The sequence below is a fragment of the Hemiscyllium ocellatum genome, chromosome 2 (genome assembly GCF_020745735.1).
Source record: "Hemiscyllium ocellatum isolate sHemOce1 chromosome 2, sHemOce1.pat.X.cur, whole genome shotgun sequence".
In the NCBI taxonomy this organism is placed as follows: Eukaryota; Metazoa; Chordata; class Chondrichthyes; order Orectolobiformes; family Hemiscylliidae; genus Hemiscyllium; species Hemiscyllium ocellatum.
Window position 1 is genome coordinate 7763662 of NC_083402.1, and position 23993 is coordinate 7787654.

The 23993-nt window shown below is 44.4% G+C and overlaps 1 protein-coding gene across 4 annotated transcripts in view; it reads right to left on the reverse strand.

The window, feature by feature from the left end:
• Positions 1-2089: 2089 nt before the first annotated feature.
• The window catches only part of LOC132826527 (sialic acid-binding Ig-like lectin 15), a 73063-nt gene continuing 51159 nt past the window's right edge, over positions 2090-23993 (reverse strand). For 2 of the 4 annotated variants that reach the window (XM_060842521.1, XM_060842497.1), the window contains 6 exons: positions 21994-22055; positions 17788-17835; positions 17659-17694; positions 3373-3426; positions 3233-3277; positions 2090-2719 (listed from right to left, as the gene is read on the reverse strand). In XM_060842521.1, the coding sequence (XP_060698504.1) occupies positions 2682-2719; positions 3233-3277; positions 3373-3426; positions 17659-17694; positions 17788-17835; positions 21994-22055 (283 nt within the window). In that variant the 3' untranslated portion in view covers positions 2090-2681. The remainder of the gene's footprint in view (positions 2720-3232; positions 3278-3372; positions 3427-17658; positions 17695-17787; positions 17836-21993; positions 22056-23993) is intronic. The other 2 variants (XM_060842505.1, XM_060842514.1) reach the window with 2 other exon arrangements.

The window sequence follows — 23993 nt, forward strand, 5'->3', positions numbered from 1 at the left end:
TGTTTGGTGTCTCTTTGACAAATGCACTGATTCAATGATCCAAGTGATGAAACAACTCCTGATAGCCACTCAAGGGAAGGTGCAACTGTTTCTGGTGATCAAAACTCTCATGCAGCTCACACCTCTTCCAGCTTTATTCCTCTGCACGCTGAGGAATTTAACCAAGTTATAATTCTTCAATTTTCTGCTCATTGGATAGAATCTCCAAGTCAGATTCTTCATGGTACCCTCACCTTCATCTCTATGACCCACATTTAAACTGGTCTCTGTCAGTCAGGCCAGCTTCACTTTCGTTTATATTTCAATGATTGATCTCTTGCAAGCCCCGACACATTCACTCGTCTTTGAAACATTGGTCTTCATGACCACCTTGTCTCAGATTTTGTTTTTCTCCTAACCACATCATGGTCAGGTCATTTAAACAGTCCTAACCTCTACCGCTAGAAACCAAGGTTGGAGCCTAATAGGCCTCTAACCCCAATCTAACATTCCACCTGGGATTCACATTACCATGTTCTGTTTTTGTTTAAAAAAAAAGTGGAGGAGGGGGAGGTCATCTACATCCTGAGCATATCCATTGTATTGTGTCAAAACAGTTCAGCTATTAAACAAGGATAACAACAGATCTCTCCCCAGGGTAACCACGGACCACAAGCAAGAGCTATTTCATCACATCAAATAATCCAGGATGCACTTATCAATTCATTGCCGCTTTCAGTGGTTGGGATAGTTTGTTTGTTTTTATTTGTAAAATATTTAAGCTCACCTATTAATACAAGCACTTGAGAATTCTTTGTTCAGTTAAGTAGTTTAGACCAGTGTAGACATCCTGTGGTTACCCCCCTGTTGTGCACTCTGTGTGGTAGGGTACTTGAAACTGACCCTTTAAGGCAAGTCCCCAATGACTCTGCTTCCACCATCACAGCTGGCAATGCATTCCATACATTCACAACTCTCTGCATAAAGAACCTGCCTCTGACGTCTCCTTTATACCTTCCTCCTAATATCTTCAAACTATGACCCCTCGTACCAGTCAATCCTGCCCAGGGGAAAATTCTCTGGCTATTGCCTCTATCTATTCCTCTCATTATTCTGTACACCTTGATCAGGTCTCATCTTCTTCCTCCTCTCCAGAGAGAAAAGTCCGAATTTATTCAATCTTTCTTCATAAGGCCAGCTCTCCAGTCCAGGCAGCATCCTGGTAAACCTCCTTTGCACCCTCTCCCAACTCTCTGTATCTTTACTATAGCAGGGCGACCAGAACTGGACACAATATTCCAAGTGAGGTCTATTACATATGGATGGATACTGTTCTGCCTCACTGAGGTAGCATGTTTAAAATCAAGTTGCATTATTCCCTGAGTTGTCACAAAAGTTAGTTTTTATAGAAGTCCATAACATTCTCCTGAGTTTTAGACTAAAGATGACAGAAGGCACAGACTAGGTTTCTGGATTTCACAAGGATTACTATTTATCACACATAAATAGACTCTAATTCCACAGAAAAATGATGGACCATTGAGCTATAACAACATGAGTTAAAACTCTAAGATGCTCATGAACCAAGTCCCCTTAAAAGCAAGCACATATTGTACACACACAGAAACACACACACGCGCGTGCACACACACACACGCGTGTGTGTGCACACACAGACACAGACACACAGACAGAAACTAAAGTGGAAGGAACACACAGAAAACAGTTTCGCCAATCCCTGTTTGCAGGATCCGCTGAGATGATTCTTGTGCTGATCAGAATGCTGCTTCTCCAGATGCTGTCACTGGTTTACTAGAGATACAGTGTGTGGCTTATAAAAGGTCTGACTTACTCATTAAAGGTCAGAACTTACTGCAACTGCTGAAGGAAAAGACAATCAGCTGGTTATCCTCAGATTTAAAGTAGCTTTTCCTGCCGGGAACAGAGCTGATTAGATTAGATTAGATTACTTACAGTGTGGAAACAGGCCCTTCGGCCCAACAAGTCCACACCGACCCGCCGAAGCGCAACCCACCCATTCCCCTACATTTACCCCTTATCTAACACTACGGGCAATTTAGCATGGCCAATTCACCTGACCCCGCACATCTTTTGGACTGTGGGAGGAAACCGGAGTACCCGAAGGAAACCCACGCAGACACGGGGAGAACGTGCAAACTCCACACAGTCTGTCGCCTGAGTCGGGAATTGAACCCGAGTCTCTGGCGCTGTGAGGCAGCAGTGCTAACCACTGTGCCACCGTGCCGCCTACTGTGCCACTGTGCTACAGATGATGAACAGTTCCTCAGAAAGTGGAGGTCGGATGGCTTCTCCCTGTCATGTTCATATCCACAAATTGTTCAATTATCTGGGAACCAATCACATAGTTGTTTCTGGCTGAATCGCCACTTGTCCATGTCTCCAGTTCGTCTGCACCTTCTTCTGCTGCTGTCTGACCCAGCAGCTGTGTAAACAACACTTACAATGAGTGTCAGGTTACTTGCTTTCAAAAGTGTGCAGTATCCCATAAACACTTAAAAATACACTAAGAAAAAAAGGTACAATTTTTTTTTTAAAATTAAAAAACACTTTTGAAGAATAATAATGCCAAGTTTCTGAGCTGGTAAGTTCCATGACATTCCTTGAATTTGATCTGAGAAACAATGCAACCTCAGTTACACAGGTTCAGTTCTTATTCGCTCCTAATGAGTCTTCACCACAGCTGCATAGGTTACATCCGCTAGAAAGAGACAGAAATCAGAGCTGATGATAATTATAAATTCAGTTTAAAAGTAAATACAGGAAAGGGGCATATTTACCCAAATATCAGTCCCATCACTATCAGAGTAGTTACAGGAAAGGGAAATATTTACTCCATCAGTTGTACATTTCCCCCTCATTCTCTTTATGACGTTCACAAATACATTGGGAGAGACAAGCTTTTTGAGAGACAGTCAAGTGTCATCCAATGGGATCGTGGAGAGACTGTTTGCTTTCTGATTGGTGGAGTAAAGGAACATCCTAATGAAGATGAACAGACCGACGGGCCAATGACAACAGCATCCTGGTGAGGGAATGGGGCTTTAAGGTCATGTGATCAAATCTCCATAATAGCGCCACCCAAAGTTGGGGTCTCAAATAACAAGGAAATGGATCACCCAGGCCCAACTAGCACTGTCCCACACATCGGAGAATGGGCTTCAGGGATTGGGATAGGAGAAAGAATTAGGATTAGGATTCGGAAAGGACAAACCTGACTCACTCTCTTCTGAATCAGCAACCCGGAGAGTCTTGCCACCTTGAAATGAAAGAGAATAGTCTGTTAGTGAGGAGGATGTATTTTAAATGTTTAGAAATACCACGATGTGGGAAAAAAAGTATGTAGCTGGTTACCTTTTCTGTTGCTGTCAAACACGATGCTGGCATAGGTACAGGAGTCAGGCTGAGCTGTAATACAAACAGGATTCACTCTGAAACTGCCTTACTGCATTCGCTTTCTGACTCGAGAATCAAAGAATCATACAGAATCATGGATTCACATCACAGCTTTACCATTGGAAAATGTTCAATGAACTGCAGGAGAATCAGACATCAAACCATATTCCGAGTTATTTGGACAGGTGGTGTTCCAACACGCATGTCTTAAGGAGTGACTTAAGAGGGGGAAGGAGAGTTGGAGAGGTTTAGACAGGAATTCTCACAGTCTTGGAGATTGAAAATTAGACCCCAGTGATGTTACTATTCCAGTCCGGTGAAACCACCACCACACATCTCTCTCTAATGAGTGTAGTATAGAATGGTGCTGGAAAAGCACAGCAGGTCAGGCAGCATCCGAGGATCAGGAAAATCGACATTTCAGGCAAAAGCCCTTCATCACTCTAATCTAGACTCTGATCTCCAGAACCTGCAGTCCTCACGTTTGCCCAGCTTTTCCTCTCTAATGAGAGAAAAGCCTGATGCCCTCTGGGACTATGGTGAGTTTACATTTACAGGAAGGGATATGGAGGAGCCAGATTTGGAAATACTGTGAGTTTATGAGGATGACAGACCCAATGCCGTGGAAGAATTTGAACGTGAGAAGGATAATCTTTAATTTTATTTCTTTTTCAATTCATGAGCAGTTCTGGGCACCACACCTTGGGAAGGATATTCTGACCTGAGAAAGAGTGTGGTGCAGAATGATGACATCAGGTCTCACAGAGTTAAATTACAAGGTGTGGGATCACAAATTATGTTTGTATCCTGTTACACTGGAAGGTGTGGGATGATTTGATTGAAGTTCTCAAGAAAAGAAGAGCATAAACGATCTTTCCACTTTCTCCATCTCGGGAAGTCTCAGATGCCTTCCCATGGGTTTCCTGATTCCATGATTCCCAAGGAGAAAGTGAGGACTGCAGATGCTGGAGATCAGAGCTGAAAATGTGTTGCTGGAAAAGCGCAGCAGGTCAGGCAGCATCCAAGGAGCAGGAGAATCAACGTTTCGGGCGTTTCATTCAATCATTTCAGCTCCATGATTCCCAACCCTATCCTAGGGTTTCCAATTTTCCCACAGTCCCATGGGTCAGGTTACAAACCCTGCACCCAGCACTCTGAGCCAATCCCCTCCATTGCAGAGGGAAACACATCCTGCTCCTCCACAATGTACATCCAGTCGGTCCATGATTTTAAAGAATCACGGTTCACAGTGTCTCAGAGATATTGGGGATCACAGTTTACATGAGGGAACTTATTGGGAGTTAAATTCAAAGTGTGCCTCTTGCTAAGGCATACCTTTTATGCTCCCCCTTCCACAACCCACTTACCATCCCCTCACCATGCTAAGATGTGGCACTTTGATGCCTATTGCCAGGTATTTCAAGTGAATAATACTTTCCTGGAGATATTTTTCAAACACCTTGATTAGAGATATTATTACACACCTCTGGATCAAGTGGGACTTCACGGAGACCTCCTGGCTTTGAAGGAGGGACATTACCACTGTACCACAAGACCCCTAATGGTCTTAATCATAGAGTAATAGAGATGTAGAGCACAGTAAAAGGCTCTTTGGCCCATTGAGTCCATGCTGGTCAAAACCAACCATCTACCCTTTCCAATTCTATTATCGAGCAGTTGCCCAATGCCTTATACATCGAAATTGCAAGTGCACACCTAAACAGGTCTTAAACATTATGAGGGTTTCATGTCTGTGTCACCCTTAAAAGCAATGACTTCCAGATTGCCGCCATCCTCTGAGTGAAAAGGTTTCCCTCACATCTCCGATAAACCTCTAACATTCATCAAAGATCCTGAGACATCACCTTCCCAACCCACGACCGCATCCAGCTAAACATTCAGTGGCAGCAGATCAATGGGAACACCACCACCTGCAAATTCCCTCCAAGGCACTCACCATCCTGGCTTGGAAATATATCATCACTCTTTCACTCGTGTTCGGTCACAATCCTGGAATTCACTCCCTAAAGGCATTATGGGTCAACCTCCAGCACGTGGACTGTAACGGTTTAAGAAGGCATCTCATCGCCATCTTCTCAAGAGATCAACAAGGGATGGGCAATGAATGCTGGCCAGCCAGTGACATGCATGTTTCATGATTGAATAAAAACAATCGCCCTGCCCCGTACCTTAAATTAATGCCCCATGGTCACTGATCTCCTCTCAATCTCCTCCTCTCTGGAGAAAACAATCTATCCAAATTCTCTTCAGAATTGAAACTCTCTAGCCCAGGGAACATCCTGGCAAATCTGCTCTTTACCCTCTCCAGATCCCTCCCATAATGTGGATTCCTGAACTTCACATAATTCTCTAGCTGTGACCTAACCAATTTTTCATACAGTTCCAGCATAACCTCACTGCTCTGTATTAAGTCCTATTGCTCATTATGTCTTACTTTGCTTTTTCTGTCCTGCCCAAGTGTATCACCTCACCCTTATCCATGTTGAATACTGTTTGCTACTGATCAGTCTATCTGACCAGCCCGTATAGATCCTCTTGTTGTCTAAGGCTATCCTCCTCAATATTTATTACCCCAACTATTTGTTTATCATCTGGGACCATATTAATCAACCCTTCTTCATTCAAGTCTAAATCATTTATGACAAACCACAAATAGCAAGGGCCCCAACAGTGACCCCTGTGGGATCCTCCAGGACACACACTTCCAGTCACAAAAATGCCCCTCGACCATCACCCTCTGTTTCCTGCCAGTCAGAAAATTATGCATCCAATTTACCCCAAATTACCTTGGATCCCATGAGCTCTCACCTTTGCTATCGTTCTCCCATGTGGAACCTGGTCAAAAGTTTTGCCGAAATCCAAGAAGACACAAGAACATCAGAAATAGGAGCAGGAGAGGGCTATCTGACCCCTTGAGGAGAATGTGAGGACTGCGGATGCTGGAGATTAGAGTCGAAGAGTGTGGAGCTGGAAAAGCACAGCTGGTCAGGCAGCATCTGAGATGCAGGAGAGTCGTCATTTCGAGAAGCCTTCCATTAGGAAGAAAGATCCTTCCTGATGAAGGGCTTATACTCGAAACGTCAATTCTCCTGCACCGCAGATGCTACCTATCTGGCCCCTCGAGCCTGCTCCATCATTCAGTAAGATCTCTTTTAAAATCTATCTCCCTTTGCATTAAAAAGATGCATCAAATTCTACACATCTGCACATGCTGGAGAGTCAGAGTTAAACAGTGTGGCACTGGAAAAGCACAGCAGCTCAGGCAGCAACTGAGGAGCAGGAGGGACAATGTTTTGGACACTAGCCGTTCACCAACCTGATCTGCCACATGTTTTGACACAGAGTTTAGACTGACTAGCCTGACGTTTCCTGGTTTATCCCTTGTTCACTTCTTGAGGTACCACACTGGCTGTCCTCCTGTCCTCCAGCACCTCTCCTGCAGCTGGAGAAGAATGGAAAGTTATTTCCAAAGCCCCTGCTATTTTCTCCCCTGCCTCACTCAACAACCTGAGATACATTTCATCCTGCCCTGGAGATTTATCTACTTTTTGCTGCCCATACCACTCAGCAGTTCCTCTCTCTGTTAATTTCTTTAATCTTATCACAGACTATCTCCCCGATTTCTACACCAAAATCATCCCTCTCACGTCTGAACACCAACATAAAGTTGTCAATTACAGCTTGGGTTCATATATCCTCTGGGTTCAAGTTTCAATTACAACCATGGTCCTTGTTGTCTTTTTACCATGAATATTCCTTTAAATATTTTGGATGCTTCTTTATATTACCTGTCAGTATACTTTCATATTTCCTTTGAGCACTCCGAATCTCCACTTTAATTTCCCACTTGGACATTTTATAATCCTCCAGAAATTGCTACTGTTTTGAATTCTCAGAATCTGCCATAAGCCTCCCTTTTCCCTTCATCCAATGCTGTGTATTCCTCAGTATTCAAGGTTCACTGGATTTGTTGGTCCCACCCTTTAGCCCTGTACCCTCCTTATTTCCTTCTTCAATGCATCCCATTGCATACCTGGTCTGGCCTACATGTGACTCCAGTCCCACAAAAGGACACTGCTGTAAGGTACAGTAATTGTTGAAGAATGGGAGGGGCTGTCAGTGAGCAGATTTATACAGGGCTACAAGGTGCCACATGCTCAAAGAGGAAGCCAATGTCATCAGGAAGTGATGGAAAGCAGCAGCCAGTCTCAAAGATTGCACTGCAGCAAGTCTGCATTTAGAAACATTGTACAGGATGGTTTTCCATTTACTTTGGTAAATGGAGGGTACGGAAACAGATATTTTAATATAAAGACACAGAGATTTGCCTCCTCTGACTCATTGAGGTGAGGAAGCAAATTGTTGGGAGCTTGTACAGAATCCTTGGATTCTGTTTAGTCCTAGGACAGGTCCCAGAGCACTGGAGAAGAGCCACCATTGTTCCTTTGTTTGAGGGCAACAGGGATAATACAGGAACTTACAGGCTGGTGAGCCTTACGTCCGTGGTAGGGAAAATATTGGAGAAGATTCTTAATGATTGGCTTTCCACAATTTGAAAAAATATCTTCTTATTAACACGAGGCAACATGGTTTTGTGCAGGAAGGTCATGTCACAGAAACTTGATTCAGCCTTTTGAGCAAGTTTCATGATTGACAACGACAGGGTGATAGATATTGTCCACAGGGACTTTCGTAAGGCCTTGGACAAAGTTTTTCATGACAGGCTGATACTGAAATTGAAGTCACATGGATCTGCGGAGAGGTGGTAAGATGGATGCAGAATTGGCTTAGTCATAGAAGACAGAGAGTAGTGGTGGAAGAGTGTTTTTCTGACTGGAAATCTGTGACCATTCGTGATCCACAGGAGTCAGTGTTGGGGCCCCTGTTAGTTCACAACATTTATAAATATTTTGGAGAATATTGTAGGTGGGATGATTAGTAAGTTTGCAGATGACACAAAGATTGAAGGAGCTTTGGATAGTGAGGAAGATTGCCAGAGGATACAGCAGGACATATAAAGGCTGTCAACTTGGGCACAGAAATGGCTGCTGTAATTTAATTTTGAGAGACATGTGGTGATGCATAAGGTCTAATGCAAGAGGGAAGTATACAGTAAATGGTACAACCCTTAGAAGCATTGAAGAGATCTAGGGTAGCTTACTCACTCCTGGTTCAGTCCTTCTTTCACTCCTGCTGCAGGCCTTCCCTCACTCCTGGTTCAGTCCTTCCTTCACTCCTGCTGCAGGCCTCCCCTCACTCCTGGTTCAGGCCTTCCTTCACTCCTGGTGTGGCCCTCCCTTAATTCCTGACATCTCACTGCAATTATATCGATCTTTGGTGAGATCCCATCTGGAATGTGGTGAACGGATCGGATTTCCATATCAACAAAAAGATTCCCTTGTTACAGAGTGAGAGTCATACACTGTCGTGAACCAGGGAATACAGTCTCAGAATGAGGGATAGGTGGTTGGAACTGAGATGAGGGGGAATTTATCGTTTTGAAGTAGTTAATCTTGGGAATTCTCTCATCAGAGAGCTGTGGAAGCTTAACCATTGAGTATGTTCATGAATGAGATTGATAGATTTCCCGGCATTAAAAGCATTGAGGGGTAACGGGATGGTGCAGGAAAGTGGTGTTGAACTACAAGCTCAGACATGATCCTCTTAAATGGTGGAGCATCTTGTCCTTAGTGGAGAACATCCTGATACACATTCTCCTGACCCTCCCACTTCCTATGGCTGTGGGAATCCTCCCAAAGACACACTACAGCTTTAAACCTTCCAATGGAATCACCAACATGACCTTTGTTGTCAGACAAATCCAAGTAAAATGTCAAAAACAACACCAGGAACTCTGTATTACATTTCTCAACCTGATCACAGCAGATGACTCAGTAAATCACTTGCTGAGACATACTCTTAAAATTTGGAATGTCCAGAAACTTCTTCCAAATTCTGCAACTGCTTTGGGATGACTTGACATCTTCAGGAACGGATGGCTTCAAGGAACAGGACCAGAGTAAAGCAATGCTGTGTGATAGCTCCATATTATCTATAATCTACCAAACAGCAGCTTTGACCTCTGGTGTCAGGATTAAACACGGCCCAGATAGAAATCTCTCAACCTCAGTCTCATCCATGCCAATAATAAAATGACCACAACAGACCCACATAAGATGCAGTACGCACTGCTAACATCACTGTTGTTTTCACATTCTGCACCCAACTAGCAAGCCACCCTTGATCTCTTCAATGCTGCAAACAAGGGACTTGGTCAATGCTTGAGTGTTGCTAAACCAAAACACAAATCACTGGTCAGTTCAATATTCTACCTCTTGTATATGCTAAGACTCCGGGATACATTTAGCACTCTCAGTAGCTTGGGAGGCACCTCCCTCCAAAGGGTGCCCAGGGCTGACATCACTGGCTCTGCCCATCATTGCCAGTCTCAGTCCAGCCCATAGGTGACCACGAGGGCACTCTGCTTCTCAATGCCCATTGGGGAAGAGATCCAACACTGGGTCAGCTGAGACAGCTCAACCTTCCAGAAACTATGGCAGTGACTGTTTGACAACAAAGCTCTCCACAAGGCAGCAAAAAGTCCTTGCTTTCATCATCAGTCGGTGTAAATGTTGGGAGACTCACAATGCCACTGGGGAGGGAATTCCAGGATTGTGACCCAGTGACAGTGAGCGAACGACAATATATTTCCATGTCGGTACAGAGTGGGTGGCTTGGAAGGGAACTTGGAGCTGGTGGTGATCCCGTGTAACTGCAGTAACAAACAGGAATGCAGTGACTGCATCCTCACGGTCAGGAAACTGAACAGTGTTTGGACACATTCCCTGTTCTTCCAAAGACACAAACTTCAAAAGCTTTTGCCTCTGTATTTTTGAAATCATTTCATTGTTTGTGTGTGTTTGGGACTTCTTCAATTCATTAACCAACTACTGCAGCTTGTGAACATTTGGTCATCTTGCAGGATGTTTTATAATGTTTCAATTCACAATCACCTTGTTAAATACAAATCGTTCTGAGTCTCAGAGGTCATTAAGGGGTGCCACGGTGGCACAGTGGTCAGCACTGCTGCCTCACAGCACCAGGGACTCAGGTTCAATTCCCACCTCGGGCAACTGTCTGTGTGGAGTTTGCACATTCTTCCCATGTCTGTGTGGGTTTCCTCCAGGTGCTCCAATGTCCTCCCACAGTCCAAAGATGTGCAGGGTAGCGAATTGGCCATGCTAACTTGCCCATAGTGTTTGGTGAAGGGGTAAATGTAGGGGAATGGGTCTGGGTGAGTTGCTCTTTGGAGGGTCGGTGTGGACTGGGTGGGCCGAAAGGCCTGTTTCCACACTGTAAGCAATTTAATCTAATTAACTGTTCCAGTCTCTGACAGGTACAGATCAGAGTTAACTCTGTTATGTCACACGTGTCTCTTATGGAATGCCACTCCAGTGTGGCAGCAAAACAGGAAATATTGTCTTCCCGTTGTACTGCATTATACATAACAGGAGGAGACCACTCAGCCCCCTGTGCCTGGGCTGGCCCTTTGAAAAACCTATTGAAATTAGTCACACACCCCGTGTCCTTTCCTGGGTCTGCTGCATTGAGTCAGTCATGTGACCTCTGGTTCTTTCATCACCACCTTTACCTGGATCCATTTACTAACTGACTGTCCTGCCTTTGGAAACAGTTGCTCATGACTTGCTTTCGAAAGACTCTTCTTGAATTGGCACAGCCCAATCAAATCTCCCCTGAATCTTCTCTGTTGTAAAGACAACACCAGTTCCTCCAAAGAACTGAAGTCTCTCTTCTCTGGAACCATTTGATTCATCTGCTTTGTACAAAAACATCTTCCTTAAAGGATAGTGCACAGAATTGGTCATGTGTCTGCAGCTGGGTTCAAACTGATGTTTTGGAAATGTCCATCCTTGCTTTTCTACTCCATGTGGCATTCAATAAAAACAAACATTTCTTTTGCCTATTTTAATCCATTTCATTAAACCTCCAAGCTTCAAAGATTTCTCAATGTGCATTTCTGCTAACTTTCTGTTCCTGTAACCATTGTAAAATTACACCATTTATCACACCTCTCTTTGTTCTTCCTATCATGATGTGTCACTTCAGCCTTCCCAGTGTTAACTTTCATTTGGCTGGCCATTTCACCAGCCTATATGCCCCAGAGCCTGTCAGCACTTTCCTCACTCTTCACTGAGGTTTTGAATTTTGTGACATCTGCAAACATTGGAGTTTGTCCTGTATCCCTGAGTGTAGATCACTCACAAAGATCAAGAAGAGAATTATATCACCAGTGCTGCACACTTCCCTCCCGTCTGAAATAAAACCACAGACCACAGCGCTCTGCTTCCTGGCCCAAAGCCAATTCCCAAACCACACAGCCAGTAACTTTGAACCTCATCTGCTTCAATTTCAAGAAGATATGTACATCGAACTTCACAGCAGGGGCAAGCCCTATGGCCCATTGAGTTTTCTCCACAATTCATTAAGACCATAACTGATCTGGTTCTGGCTCAGTTCCGCTCTCCTACCCTGTTCCCACTACTCTCGATAAGGCCAAAGGCTGGTAGTCAGACAGCATGTGTTAGCACCGAGGCTATAGGGATGAGAGGGATTGGTGGGAGGGAACGGAGTCATTAGTTGACACAAACAGTGAAAGAGTTTCATCCTTTGTGCTTTGAATCCACCCAGGATCACAGCTCTCTCCATGATGTCCATCACTCCTCAGACAGCTGCTCTCACCACATCCTGAGACCCACACTCAGTGCTATGTGCCATCATATGCACATCTTGACCTCTCTCTCTATCCGCACCCCTTCACACTGTCTCAAAGCTGTCCTGAGCCCCAGTTCGACTTAATTCTCCGGCTCATTCACCCGATACCATGTACCCCCACCCCTCTGGAAACTTCCTCCACCCACTGTCCCACTTGTCTCTCCCCATTCTCCTACCTCCACCTCTTGTTGGACATTCACTATCCTTTCTCCGATGCTGAATGTTCTGTACTCAGCAAAGGTCTCAGTTTTAATCACTTTGCACTCCCACCTCACCGAGGTTCAGACACGACATGATGTTGATCTCTTCTTCCATTGCCTTTGCCTCTGTGCCCATTTCTTTGGACAGGAGTCCTCTGTCCATCCCACAGACCCCTTTCACCCACCTCCAACTCTCTTCCTCCACCTGGACCTCTCCCTCTGGCCTTTAAGCCGCACTTGTCCCATTCATTGAGAACTGACACTGGTCTTTGTATTTCTCTGCCCTCCTCCATTCACTCCTCTCTCCCACTGAACTGAAAACTCTCAGGCTGTTCTGTCCACACCAGTCACTCATCCCATCTCAGATCTAGACAAAAGCTCAAAACCACCAAGGTGCAGCCATTTCCCTGTTCTGTTGCTGTCAATCTTGGCACAGAAGCTGGAACTGTCCTGATCTGTAACACAAACAGGAATGATAAGGGGATATTTATTGGTAGGTGTGTTGTTAGGTATCAGCAACAGCTCAGTGGACACCACATACCCCTCGGAGTTAGAAGGCTGTGGGTTCAATTCCCCCTTTCCAGTGGCTACAACGTAAGATCAATGCTGAGACTTCGGAGCAGTTCGAATGGAGCGCTGCAATGTCTAAAGTGTTATCTTGTGGCTGAGATGTTAAAGGTTGCACTGGCCTGCTTTCTCAGGTGGATGTGAACAATTCCACATGCATTATTTCAATGAAGAACAGAGGAGCTCTCTACAGTGTCCTTGTCACTCATCCCTCAACCCAGATCATTGTGTCCTCACCATCACTCATCCCTCAGGCTACATCATGAAAATACACAGGCTAACTGATTGAACACAGTGCTGTTTGTGGGACATTACTCTTCACAAACTGGTTGTTGCATTTCTCATTACAAGAATGAAAATAAATGCATTTATGCCTAACTTTTCATGATCTCAGGGCACTGAATAACCCCTTACAGCAGATGAAGCTCTATTTTTATGTTTGCAGTCAACTAATTTCTTACTGCAAGCTGCCACAAACCACAATGTGATCATGATGTCATCATCTGGTTAAAGCACTGAACAGGAGAGTTGGATTCGCCTGTACTGATCACAGAGTACAGACATTGGGCAGGGCAGACACACGAAACACAGGGAAAAAGTAGAGAAATATGTGAATGGAGAACCACTGCAGAATTCTAACATGTGGTGGGAATCAGGTCACAAAGGTAGGTACAATCTTACACCATGGATTCAGGAAGGTTAATAAAATGCTCTCCTTGAATAAAAGAGGAATTGGATATAAATGTAAACATGTTATTTTAGATATACAAGGCAGTTCTGAGATCACATCTCAAATGCTGTACACAATGAAGGATATTGGTGCTGGCTCAAAGGAGGTTTCTGAGATTGAGAAGGAGGTTGTCTCATGAGGAGAGGGAGGACAGGCTGGGTTTGTTTCCCCTGAAGTTTAGAATAATGAGGGGCTGTGAGAATGTAAACTTCAGAACTTTGGTAATGATTCAGAGCTTAAATGAATCAATAATGACTTTTTTCTGAAATGCAGTGGTACTAGGGACAAGTAGAAACTGTAATCAAGGAATTAAAAGCAAATGTTAATTAGCCATCCCTGAGAAGAAGGAGTCAATGCAACATCAAGGATCTGTTCTGGGTAGACAGGAAAGAGTTAACACTGAATGTAACAAGGAATAAGGGAGCTACTCCTGATAAGAAGGCAAGCTACAGACTAAATGACTCAAGAAGAGTAATCAATGTTGTGGTTGAACGGATTGAAATGATCATCAATAATCTCACACCGGAGATTTTGCCTGTCCATCAAGAGCAGCTAACATTACCTTGGTCATTTTAATTTCTCTGTCCTCCTCCATTCACCCCTATGTCCCCCAAACTGACTGGTCTCAGGCTGTTGTGTCCACAACAGTCACAAGTTCATCTGATCCAGGCTCTCCCCACCACCCCCACACCCTCCAAGCTCATATTCCCACAATCCAGACTTTCCCACTTCCACCTTCTTCCCAAAATCTATAGTTGGACTGCCCGGGCAGACCCAGGGTTCCTGCTTCTTCCTGCCTGAGGGAACTCCTCTCTTTTTCCCTTGACTGAATTTTTCCTCACCTTGTCCAGCCCTTCCCAACTACATCTGTGATTCTTTTGCCACTTTATATCAGTGTCAGAATTACTGGTTAGTGAGCTTCAGCCAACTCCTCTTCAATGGTGTAGCCATCGGTACCCATATGGGCCCCAGTTATGCCTCTCTCATTGCGGGGAAAGTAGAACATTCCTCATTCTAGGCCTCCTCAGGTCACTCATACAATTCTTTCTCCTGTATGTCGATGACATCATCAGTGCTGCTTCCCTCTCTCATCCAGAATTGGAATATTTTATCAATTATGGGTAGCACGGTGGCACAGTGGTTAGCACTGCTGTCTCACAGCGCCAGAGACCCGGGTTCAATTCCCGACTCAGGCGACTAAATGTGTGGAGTTTGCACATTCTCTCTGTGTCTGCGTGAGTTTCCTCCGGGTGCTCCGGTTTCCTCCCGCAGTCCAAAGATGAATTTAGTCAGGTGAATTGGCCAAGCTAAATTGCCTGTAGTGTTAGGTAAAGGGGTAAATGTAGGGGAATGGGTGGGTTGCACTTCGACGGGTCAGTGTGGACTTGTTGGGCGAAGGGCCTGTTTCCTCACTGTAAGTAATTAATCAAATCTAATCTATTTCACTTCCGATATCCACCCAGCTCTTACCGTCACCTGATCTCGGACTCCTGCCTTCCTTTCCTTGACATCTCTGTTTCTATTTCTGGGGATAGGCTGGCCACCAATATTCACGATAATCTTGGATTCCCACAGTTACCTTGACTCCCCATCCTCACACCCTGCTTCCTGTAAAGACTCTGTTCCATTCTCCCAGTTTCTCCAAGCCCACCGCATCTGTCTGATGGTGTCACATTCTGCACAGGGGATCTCCGAAATGTCAAGCTTTATCCTCAACCAAGGATTCTCCATCACCACGGTTGACAAGGCCCTCAGCCGTGTCCAACCCATCTCCTGCAATTCTGCCCTCATCAATTCCCTTCCCTTGCCTTGCCATCATCTATCATCCCACCCACATCCACATCCAGAGGATCATTAACCACCATTTCCACAGCACTCCAGCTGTGCTCAGTGCAAGGTGGAAGAACAGCATCTCATTCTCCACATGGGCACCCTGCAGCTTCCTGGCCTCAGTATTGAGTTCTAAATACTTTTACAGCCAGAACACACCATTCCATGTGCTTTATCCATCCTTACACCTCAGGCCCTGTCATGACATGAGTTGTTTTAAGCACAGCCAAACCATTTTCACTAACTTATTGTCCCCACTAACAGCTTTTCATTCTCCCTGGCATCCTTTTGATGATCTGACTTCCATTCACTCTCTCTGGGCTCCATCTCCCCCTGTCTGCTCACTCCTTTTCCCCTCCTCCACCATCTGTCTTTACCATAGATACCACTTTTCCCCAGCTACAGACAGTTCTGAAGAAGGATCACTGGATTTGAAATTTTAACTCTGGTTTCTCTCCACAGATGCTGCCAGACCTGCTGAGTTTCTCCAGCAATTTCTCTTGATTTATATTGGAAGGTTTCCTGAACAAGAGGAGGAGGCTATTCAGCCCATTGTATCTATGATGATTGATAAAGAGCTCTCTAGAACATCCCACTGCCCAGCTCCTGGTCCATAGCCCTGGAGACTCATGTTCTTCAAATCCTTATCCAAGTGAGTTTGAAATGTCGGAGTCAAAAAGGGTGGTGCTGGAAAAGCACAGCTGGTCAGGCAGCATCCGAGGAGCAGAAGACTCATTGCTGATGAAGAGTTTATACATGAAACATCGACTCTCCTGCCTCTCGGATGCTGCCGAACTAGCTGTGCTTTTCCAGCACCACACATTTTGACTCTGAGTTCCAGCATCTGCAGTCTACATTTTCTCCTGGGTTTTAGATGTGTTGATGGTTCCTGTCTCTCTAAACATAGACTACAGAATATGGAACAGGACAGTGCAGGAACATGGCCTTTGGTCCTCCATGTCAGTACAAACCATGATGCCATTCTAAACTAATCTCATTTCCCAGCACATGGTCCATCCCTCTCTATTCCTGTTGTGCATGGGCCTGTCTAAATGGCTCTTAAATGTTGCTAACATATCTGCTTCCATCACCTCCCCTGGAAGCCTTTTCCAGACACCTACCATTCTCTTTGTTAAAAGCTGTCCTCACAAATCACCCTCAAATTTTTCCTCATTCACCTTAAATTTATGCCGCTTGTATATGACATCTCCACTCTTTGAAAAAAAAACTGACTATCCGCCCTATCCCTGCCTCTCATAAATTTATGTATTTCTGTCAGGTCTCCCCTCACCCTCCAATACTCTCACAAAAATAAATCCAGGTTTGACCAAGTTCTCCTGATAGTTAACGCACACCAAATCAGGGAACATCCTGCTCAATCTCTGCTGCACCTTTGTTTTGTGCACAAGTGTCCCTAAGTCCCTTCATGTTGTAGCTTTCTTCCATTTCTTTTCTCCAGACCTGCTGAGTTTGTCTGTTTGTTTCTCAATCATGACTCCTACATACATGTCCAAACCTTGATAGAACCTGAACACTGAGGGAACTAGTTCTGAGTGGCACTCGGAACAGCATCGCAGTCACAAAACTACCCACTCACAATAACTCAATGTCTCCTGCTTTGGATCAATCTCACCACTTTCCCCTGGACCCCATGAACCTTTGATTCTGTGACCAGTCTTCCTTGTGGAACTTCATCAAACACCTTGCTAACATCCGCATTGATGGTCAATATCCAACACCCAATCAACCATCCTTCAATACTCCTTAAAAATTCAATCACGTTTATCAGACCTGACCGCCCTTCAACAATCATCTTCTGAGGGAGTGGTACTGGGTCAGACTGGCATCATGAAGACCTCATCAGGGGAGAATTCAAGGTTAGTTAAAACTGAACTGGGAGTTCTCATTTGGGATGATTCTCTGACGGTGGCCAGGCACGAATTCTATGAGTTGACCAGTTTCCCACTGCAGCTTCAAACATCAACACAGCAACTCCTCCTCAGGAGACCAGACCCACAGTGAAATCAGCTCTTAAAGATATGGGGGAGTGGGAGTGATCTCAAACAATATATTTTCTCAATATAGAAACAAACGTTGACTCACGGTCTTCTGACAGACTGTTTGTGAATCTCTTGCCACCTTTAACAAAGACAAAATGTTCTCTTTGTTTGATTATAGAATCTGAATATCAATTAGACAATTGCTCAAAACCTTTAAGGTGCAGCCATTTACCTGTTCTGTTGCTGTCAATCTCGGCATAGAGGATGGAACTGTCCTGATCTGTAACACAAACAGGAATGATAAAGGGCCATGCATCGACAGGCTTGTCCTTAAATGTCAGCAATGGGTCAGTGGAAACCATATCATTCTCTGAGTTAGAGATGTGATTGGAGCGGGTGAAATATTGGACTTGCAGCATGGGTTGGTACCTGGGACTTTGATGTTGTGGCCATTTTGGAGATATAGGTAGTGTAGGGACAGGGATGGTTGTTGCAGTTCCAGGATTTAGATGCTTCAGTAAGAACAGGGAAGATGGTAAGGTCGGTGGAGGGTTTGTGTGGTGGCATTGTTAGTCAAGGACAATATTATGATTGCTGAAAGGACATTTGAGGACTGTCTACTGAGGTAGTATGGGCTGAGATAAGAAACAGGAAAGATGATGTCACCCTGTCGGGAGTTTTCTATAGGCCTCCAAATAGTTCAGAGATGTAGAGGAAAGGATAATAAAGATGATTCAGGACAGGAGCAAGAGTGAAACAGTAGTTGTTATGGGGGTCTTTAACTTTCCAAATATTGACTATTTGGAAATAGTATATGGAATACTATAGTTCATCTACTTTAGATGGGTCAGTTGTTGTCCAATGTGTACAGGAGGATTTCCTGACACAGTACACAGACAGGCCAACAAGGGACGAGGCCACGTCAGATTTGGTACTGGGTAATGAACCTGGCCAGGTGTTCAATTTGGAGGTAGGTGAGCACTTTTGTAATAGTGACCACAAACTGGTTCAGTTTATTTTAGCAATGGAAAGGGATGGATATATATTGCAGGACAAGAGTTATGAGCTGGAGGAAAGGCAACTACGATGTGATTAGGCAAGATTTAGGATGCATGGATTGGGCAAGGAAACTGGAGGGAATGGGCACAATTGAAATGTGCAGCTTAGACAAGAAACAGTTACTGTGGGTCTTTGATCCATATGTACCTGTCAGGCTGGGAGGAAGTTGCTGAGCGCGGGAGCCGTGGTTTACTCAGAAAGTTGAATCTCTTGTCAAGAGGAAGAAGAAGGCTTATGTTAGGATGAGATGTGAAGGCTCAGTTAGGGTGCTTGAGAGTGACAAGTTAGCCAGGAAAGACCTAAAGAGAGAGCTAAGAAAAGCCAGGAGGGGACATAAGACATCATTGTCAGATAGGATCAAGGAAAACCCTCAGGCTTTCCATAGGGATATCAGGAATAAAAGAATGACAAGAGTAAGACTAGAGCCAATCAAGGATAGTAGTGGGAAGTTGTACACCAAGTCAGAGGAGATAGGGGAAGCGGTAAATGAATATTCTTTCTCAGTATTCACACAAGATAAAGATAACGTTGTCGAGGAAAATACTGAGATACAAGCTACTAGACGAGATGGAATTGATGGTCACAAGGAGGAGGTGTTAGCAATTTGGGAAAGTGTGAAAATAGATAAGTCGGACGGGATTTCCCATGGGTTCTCTGAAAAGCCAGGGGGGAGATTGTTGAGCCTTTCACTTTGATCTTTATGTTGTCATTGTCGACAGGAATGGTGTCAGAAGATGGAGGAGGGAAAATGTTGTTCCTTTGTTCAAGAAGGGGAGTAGAGAACAACCCTGGTACTTATTGACCAGTGAGTAACGAGGGTAATGTGTTGGAAAAGATTATAAGAGATAAGATTTATAATCATCTGGAAAGGAATATGTTGATTAGGGATAGTCAACATGGTTTTGTGAAGGGTAGGTCATGCCTCACAAACCTCATTGAGATCTTTGAGAAGGTGAACAAACAGGTGGATTGGGGGGAAAGCTGTTGATTTGGTGTATATGGATTTCAATAAGGCATTTGATAAGGTTGCCCATGGTAGGCTATTGCACAAAATAGCTGAAAATGTGTTGCTGGTTAAAGCGCAGCAGGTCAGGCAGCATCCAAGGAACAGGAAATTCGACGTTTCGGGCCAGAGCCCTTCATCAGGACCCGAAACGTTGAATTTCCTGTTCCTTGGATGCTGCCTGACCTGCTGCGCTTTAACCAGCAACACATTTTCAGCTCTGATCTCCAGCATCTGCAGACCTCACTTTTTACTGCACAAAATATGAAGGAATGGGATTGAGGGTGATTTAGTTGTTTGGATCAGAAATTGGCTATCTGAAAGGAGACAGAGAGTGCTAGTTGCTGGGAGATGTTTATTCGGGAGTTCAATTACTAGTGGTGTACACAAGGATCTGTTTTGGGTCATGTTTGTGGATGACCCGGGTGAGGGCTTTGATGGATGGGTTAGTAAATTTGCAGATGACACTCAGGTTGGTGGAGTTGTGGATCATGTTGAAGGATGTTGTAGGTTAAAGAGAGACATAGATAAGCTGCAGAGCTGGGCTGAGAGGTGGCAAATGGAGTTTAATGTGGATAAGTGTGAGGCAATTCACTTTGAAAGGAGTAACAGGAATACAGAGTTCTGGGATAATAGTAAGATTTTTGGTGGTGTAGATGAGCAGAGAGTTCTTGGTGTCCATGCACATAGATCTCTGAAAGTTGCTACCTGGATTGATAGAATTGCTAAAAAGGCATATGATGTGTTAGCTTGTATTAGTGAAGGGATTGAGTTTTGGAACCATGAGGTCATGCTGCAGCTGTACAAAACTCTGGTGTGGCTGCACTTGGAGTATTGAATGCAGATCTGGTCACCGTACTACAGGAAGGATGTGGAAGCTTTGGAAAGGGTGCAGAGGAGATTTACGAGGATGTTGCCTGGTATGGAGGGAAGGTCTTACAAGGAAAGGCTGAGGGACTTGAGGCTGTTTCCATCAGAGAGAAGAAGGCTGAGAGCTGACTGATTTGAAACATAAAATAATCAGAGGGTTAGATCGGGTGGACAGTGAGAGCCTTTTTCCTCAGATGGTGATTGCTAGCACGAAGGGGCATAGCTTTAAATTGAGGGGGGATCAATATCGGACAGATGTCAGAGGTAGCTTATTTACTTAGAGAGTAGTATAAGTGTGGAACACACTGCCTGCAACAGCAGTAGACTCACCAACTTGAAGGGCATTTAATGGTCATTGGATAAACATGTGGATGAAAATGTAATAGTGTTTGATGGGCTTCAGATTGGTTTCACAAGTCGACACAACATCGAGGGCCAAAGGGCCTATGCTGCACTGTAATGTCTATGTTCAATGTTGGACGCTGGTGGAGAGTTGAGGTGAGGCAGGGGGGGAGCATTAGAGGATGCAGGGATTGAGAAGAGAGTGAGAACAGATTCAGTAGTTTTCATCTCCGTGCAAGGCACGTGGGTCTCACAGGCAAGGCCAGCGTTTGTTGCCCATCCCTGAACACCCTTGAAGTGAGAGGCTTGCTTGGCCATTTCAGAGGGCAGCAGGTCAGAGTCAGACACATTGTATTCAATCGCTCCTAAAAAGACACACTGAGGTTTGAAATGGGGATCTGAAGTCACCTGTCGGGCAGATTGGGTAAAGATGCTTCCCTGAAGGAGACTGGTGAACCAGAACTTTTTTAAGACAACAACTAATGTTAATTCAGATGGCCACCATCACAGAGTTGAGTTTATGCTTCCAGATTTAATAATTAAATGTAAATTCTGCAAGTTGCCATGGTGAAAATTGAACCCCTCTCCCCAGAGCATGAACCTGATCCTCAGGTTCCCCAGCAGCCCAGCTACTGGGAGTCATTTGAGATGTGTGACTCACATCTTGACTGTTTTCCTTGACCCATCCCGAAGCAGCAGACAGACTGGCCGTGAACAGCTCGAGACAGCAAGGACCGGGCCGAGCCAGTTACTCAGCCAGATGATTCAGGGAATCGGAAATGGTTATTGTCCAAGAATCCATCCAGGGTCAGGGACTGAGGAGAATATTTCCATCTCCATTGCCCGGACAATAATCCAGAGTCTGGTCAGATCCCTTAATGGAAACCCATAGCTTTTCACTCATTTACATTGAATGGTCTGAAAGTTAAAAGGTTCATCTATCAAAGACGTCAATCTGTGCAATAAGTGTGAAGGGTTAAGGTTGGGGGTAGGGATAGTTTTCAACAGATGCAGAGTCAATGGGCCGAAGGGCTTTATTCTGTGCTGGAGAACTGTTTAACTCAATGTAACGGTCTGCCCCTGAATATCTCTCCAGGATTCACACTCTCTCTGTTAGAGTCTCTGAAATGGACAATGATCAGTCAGTTAGAGTACAGACAGTACCTGGAACAGTGAGCTGCTGGGCCTGATCAGTCCCGGGAATGCTGGATGAACCTGGATCATTCCTGAAAAATACACAAGGAACATGAATATTCCAAGGAATCTAAATGCATTCTGCCAGGTCACAGAAAGGAACATTCTGACTGGACATCAATCTCTTGCTTTGGTTACACAGAGAACAGATTCCAAAGAGTGATCAACACCGTTAATGGAATGAACTTTGATAGAAATCACAGATACTCAGATGTGGACACAATCAGAAAAGCCACCATTGAATAAGTTGTCATGAGAAACAGTTTTGCCTTGGCATCAGAATATGGCTGGCACCCAGGGAACCCAAGGTGTAGTCAGCAGCTGTAACACAGGGAGGGCTGTGCAGACACTGTCAGGAATCACAGTGACAGATCATTCCAGGCAGCTCTGGGTCAGCTTGGAGCAACTAGTCACAGGGCAGGGAGGGAGGGTGTTGGAGATGAGGGGAAAGTGCTTGCAGGGGCTTCCCATCTGCTGTAACTTTGGAGTATATTACAGGGCATGGAAATCTTGGAAAGTGGAGGGTGATACGGAAATCACATTCCCATCCAATGGAAATTCAGCTGCTTGGAGAGCAAGGGAGAAAATAGTAGGATTCACAAAAACATTCTTTTTAACCTCAGCACTCACTGTAAGTGATAACAGTTTAATCTTTCCCTCCATAAAACATTCGTTACAATTCAAAGTATCCCCTGTGATAAAAATGAGCAACATTTCAGTTTTGCATGAGGATAAATTGCAGGTTAATTTGGGGACGGTGAATCGGGAGCTAGAGATTTACAAACAGCTGGAAATTGACAAATCCTGCTCAGAAATCATTAACCTGTCATTTACCTCAGTCTATTGATTACTTTCCAACTCTGAGTGTTCGAGCAGCTTCTTAAAAGGACAACCCACATTAGCAGCTCATCAGCAGGGACCTGCATTCTGTCTGTGAGCAAGAGATATTCAGGATTCTGGGTAATCCAAGATGGAGACGGGAAACATTTCTGGCTGTAAGAGCTGCTCCTTTTTTGAGGTATTTTAGGTGCCGGAGGTGATTTCCTCAAATTCCAGGAGCAGCAATTACTGTTTTATCTGCTGTTGCATTGTTTTGGGACGTTGGGAAAAAAAAGTCAAAACAACATCAGTTTTAAAAGGGAGAAGAACAGACAAAGGAAGCACCTGGTGAGGACAGTGCAGGAGAGAGAGAGAGAGAGAGAGAGAACCTGCACAGTTACTGCCTTTGCTGTTTTTGAATTCATGTTTCGCTGGACATTGGAGTGCATTTGGGAAAATTAACAAACAGTGAATTTCACAACTAATCTTGGAGGAACCAGTTTGGGCGAAGTTCACAGCACAGAATCAGATAAGTTAATTGTTGTTTTATATCTGTCCAAGAGAAAGGCTGTATTAGTGAGTACAGTGGGTTCTTTCTTGATTTTATGTTTTTGGAGATAAGTCTCTTGATTAAACTTAAAATATAAGCCATAGCTATTAATTTAACCTGGGGCAGTGTTTTGTAGAGAAATAAGAAAGTGTTATTTTCTGGGTCTGTAGATTGTGAAGGAGCAAAAATGGCCTTTGCAGTGATATGTACTTCTTGTCAGATGTGGGAGTTTAAAGAGAGTTTTAGGGTTACTGCGGATTATATCTGCCATAAATGCTGTTGGATGCGAATCTTATCAAATCGAGTGGATCAGTTGGAGAGACAGATAGTGTTGCTGTTGCAAATTCCTCATCGCTTCTATGTGATGGATGGCAGTTATCGGAAAGGGGGAAAGTCTCAGATACAGTCACATAGATGAGTTAACTCCAGGAAGGGTAAGAAAGGTAGGCACTTAGGGCAGGAGTCTTTTGTGGATATACCTATTTCGAACAGGTATGCTGTTTTGGAAAATGTAGGGGTGTGATGGATTCTCAGGGGAACGTAGCACGAACAGCCAGGTTTCTGGTATTGAGACTGGCTCTAATGCAACAGGGGGTAAGTT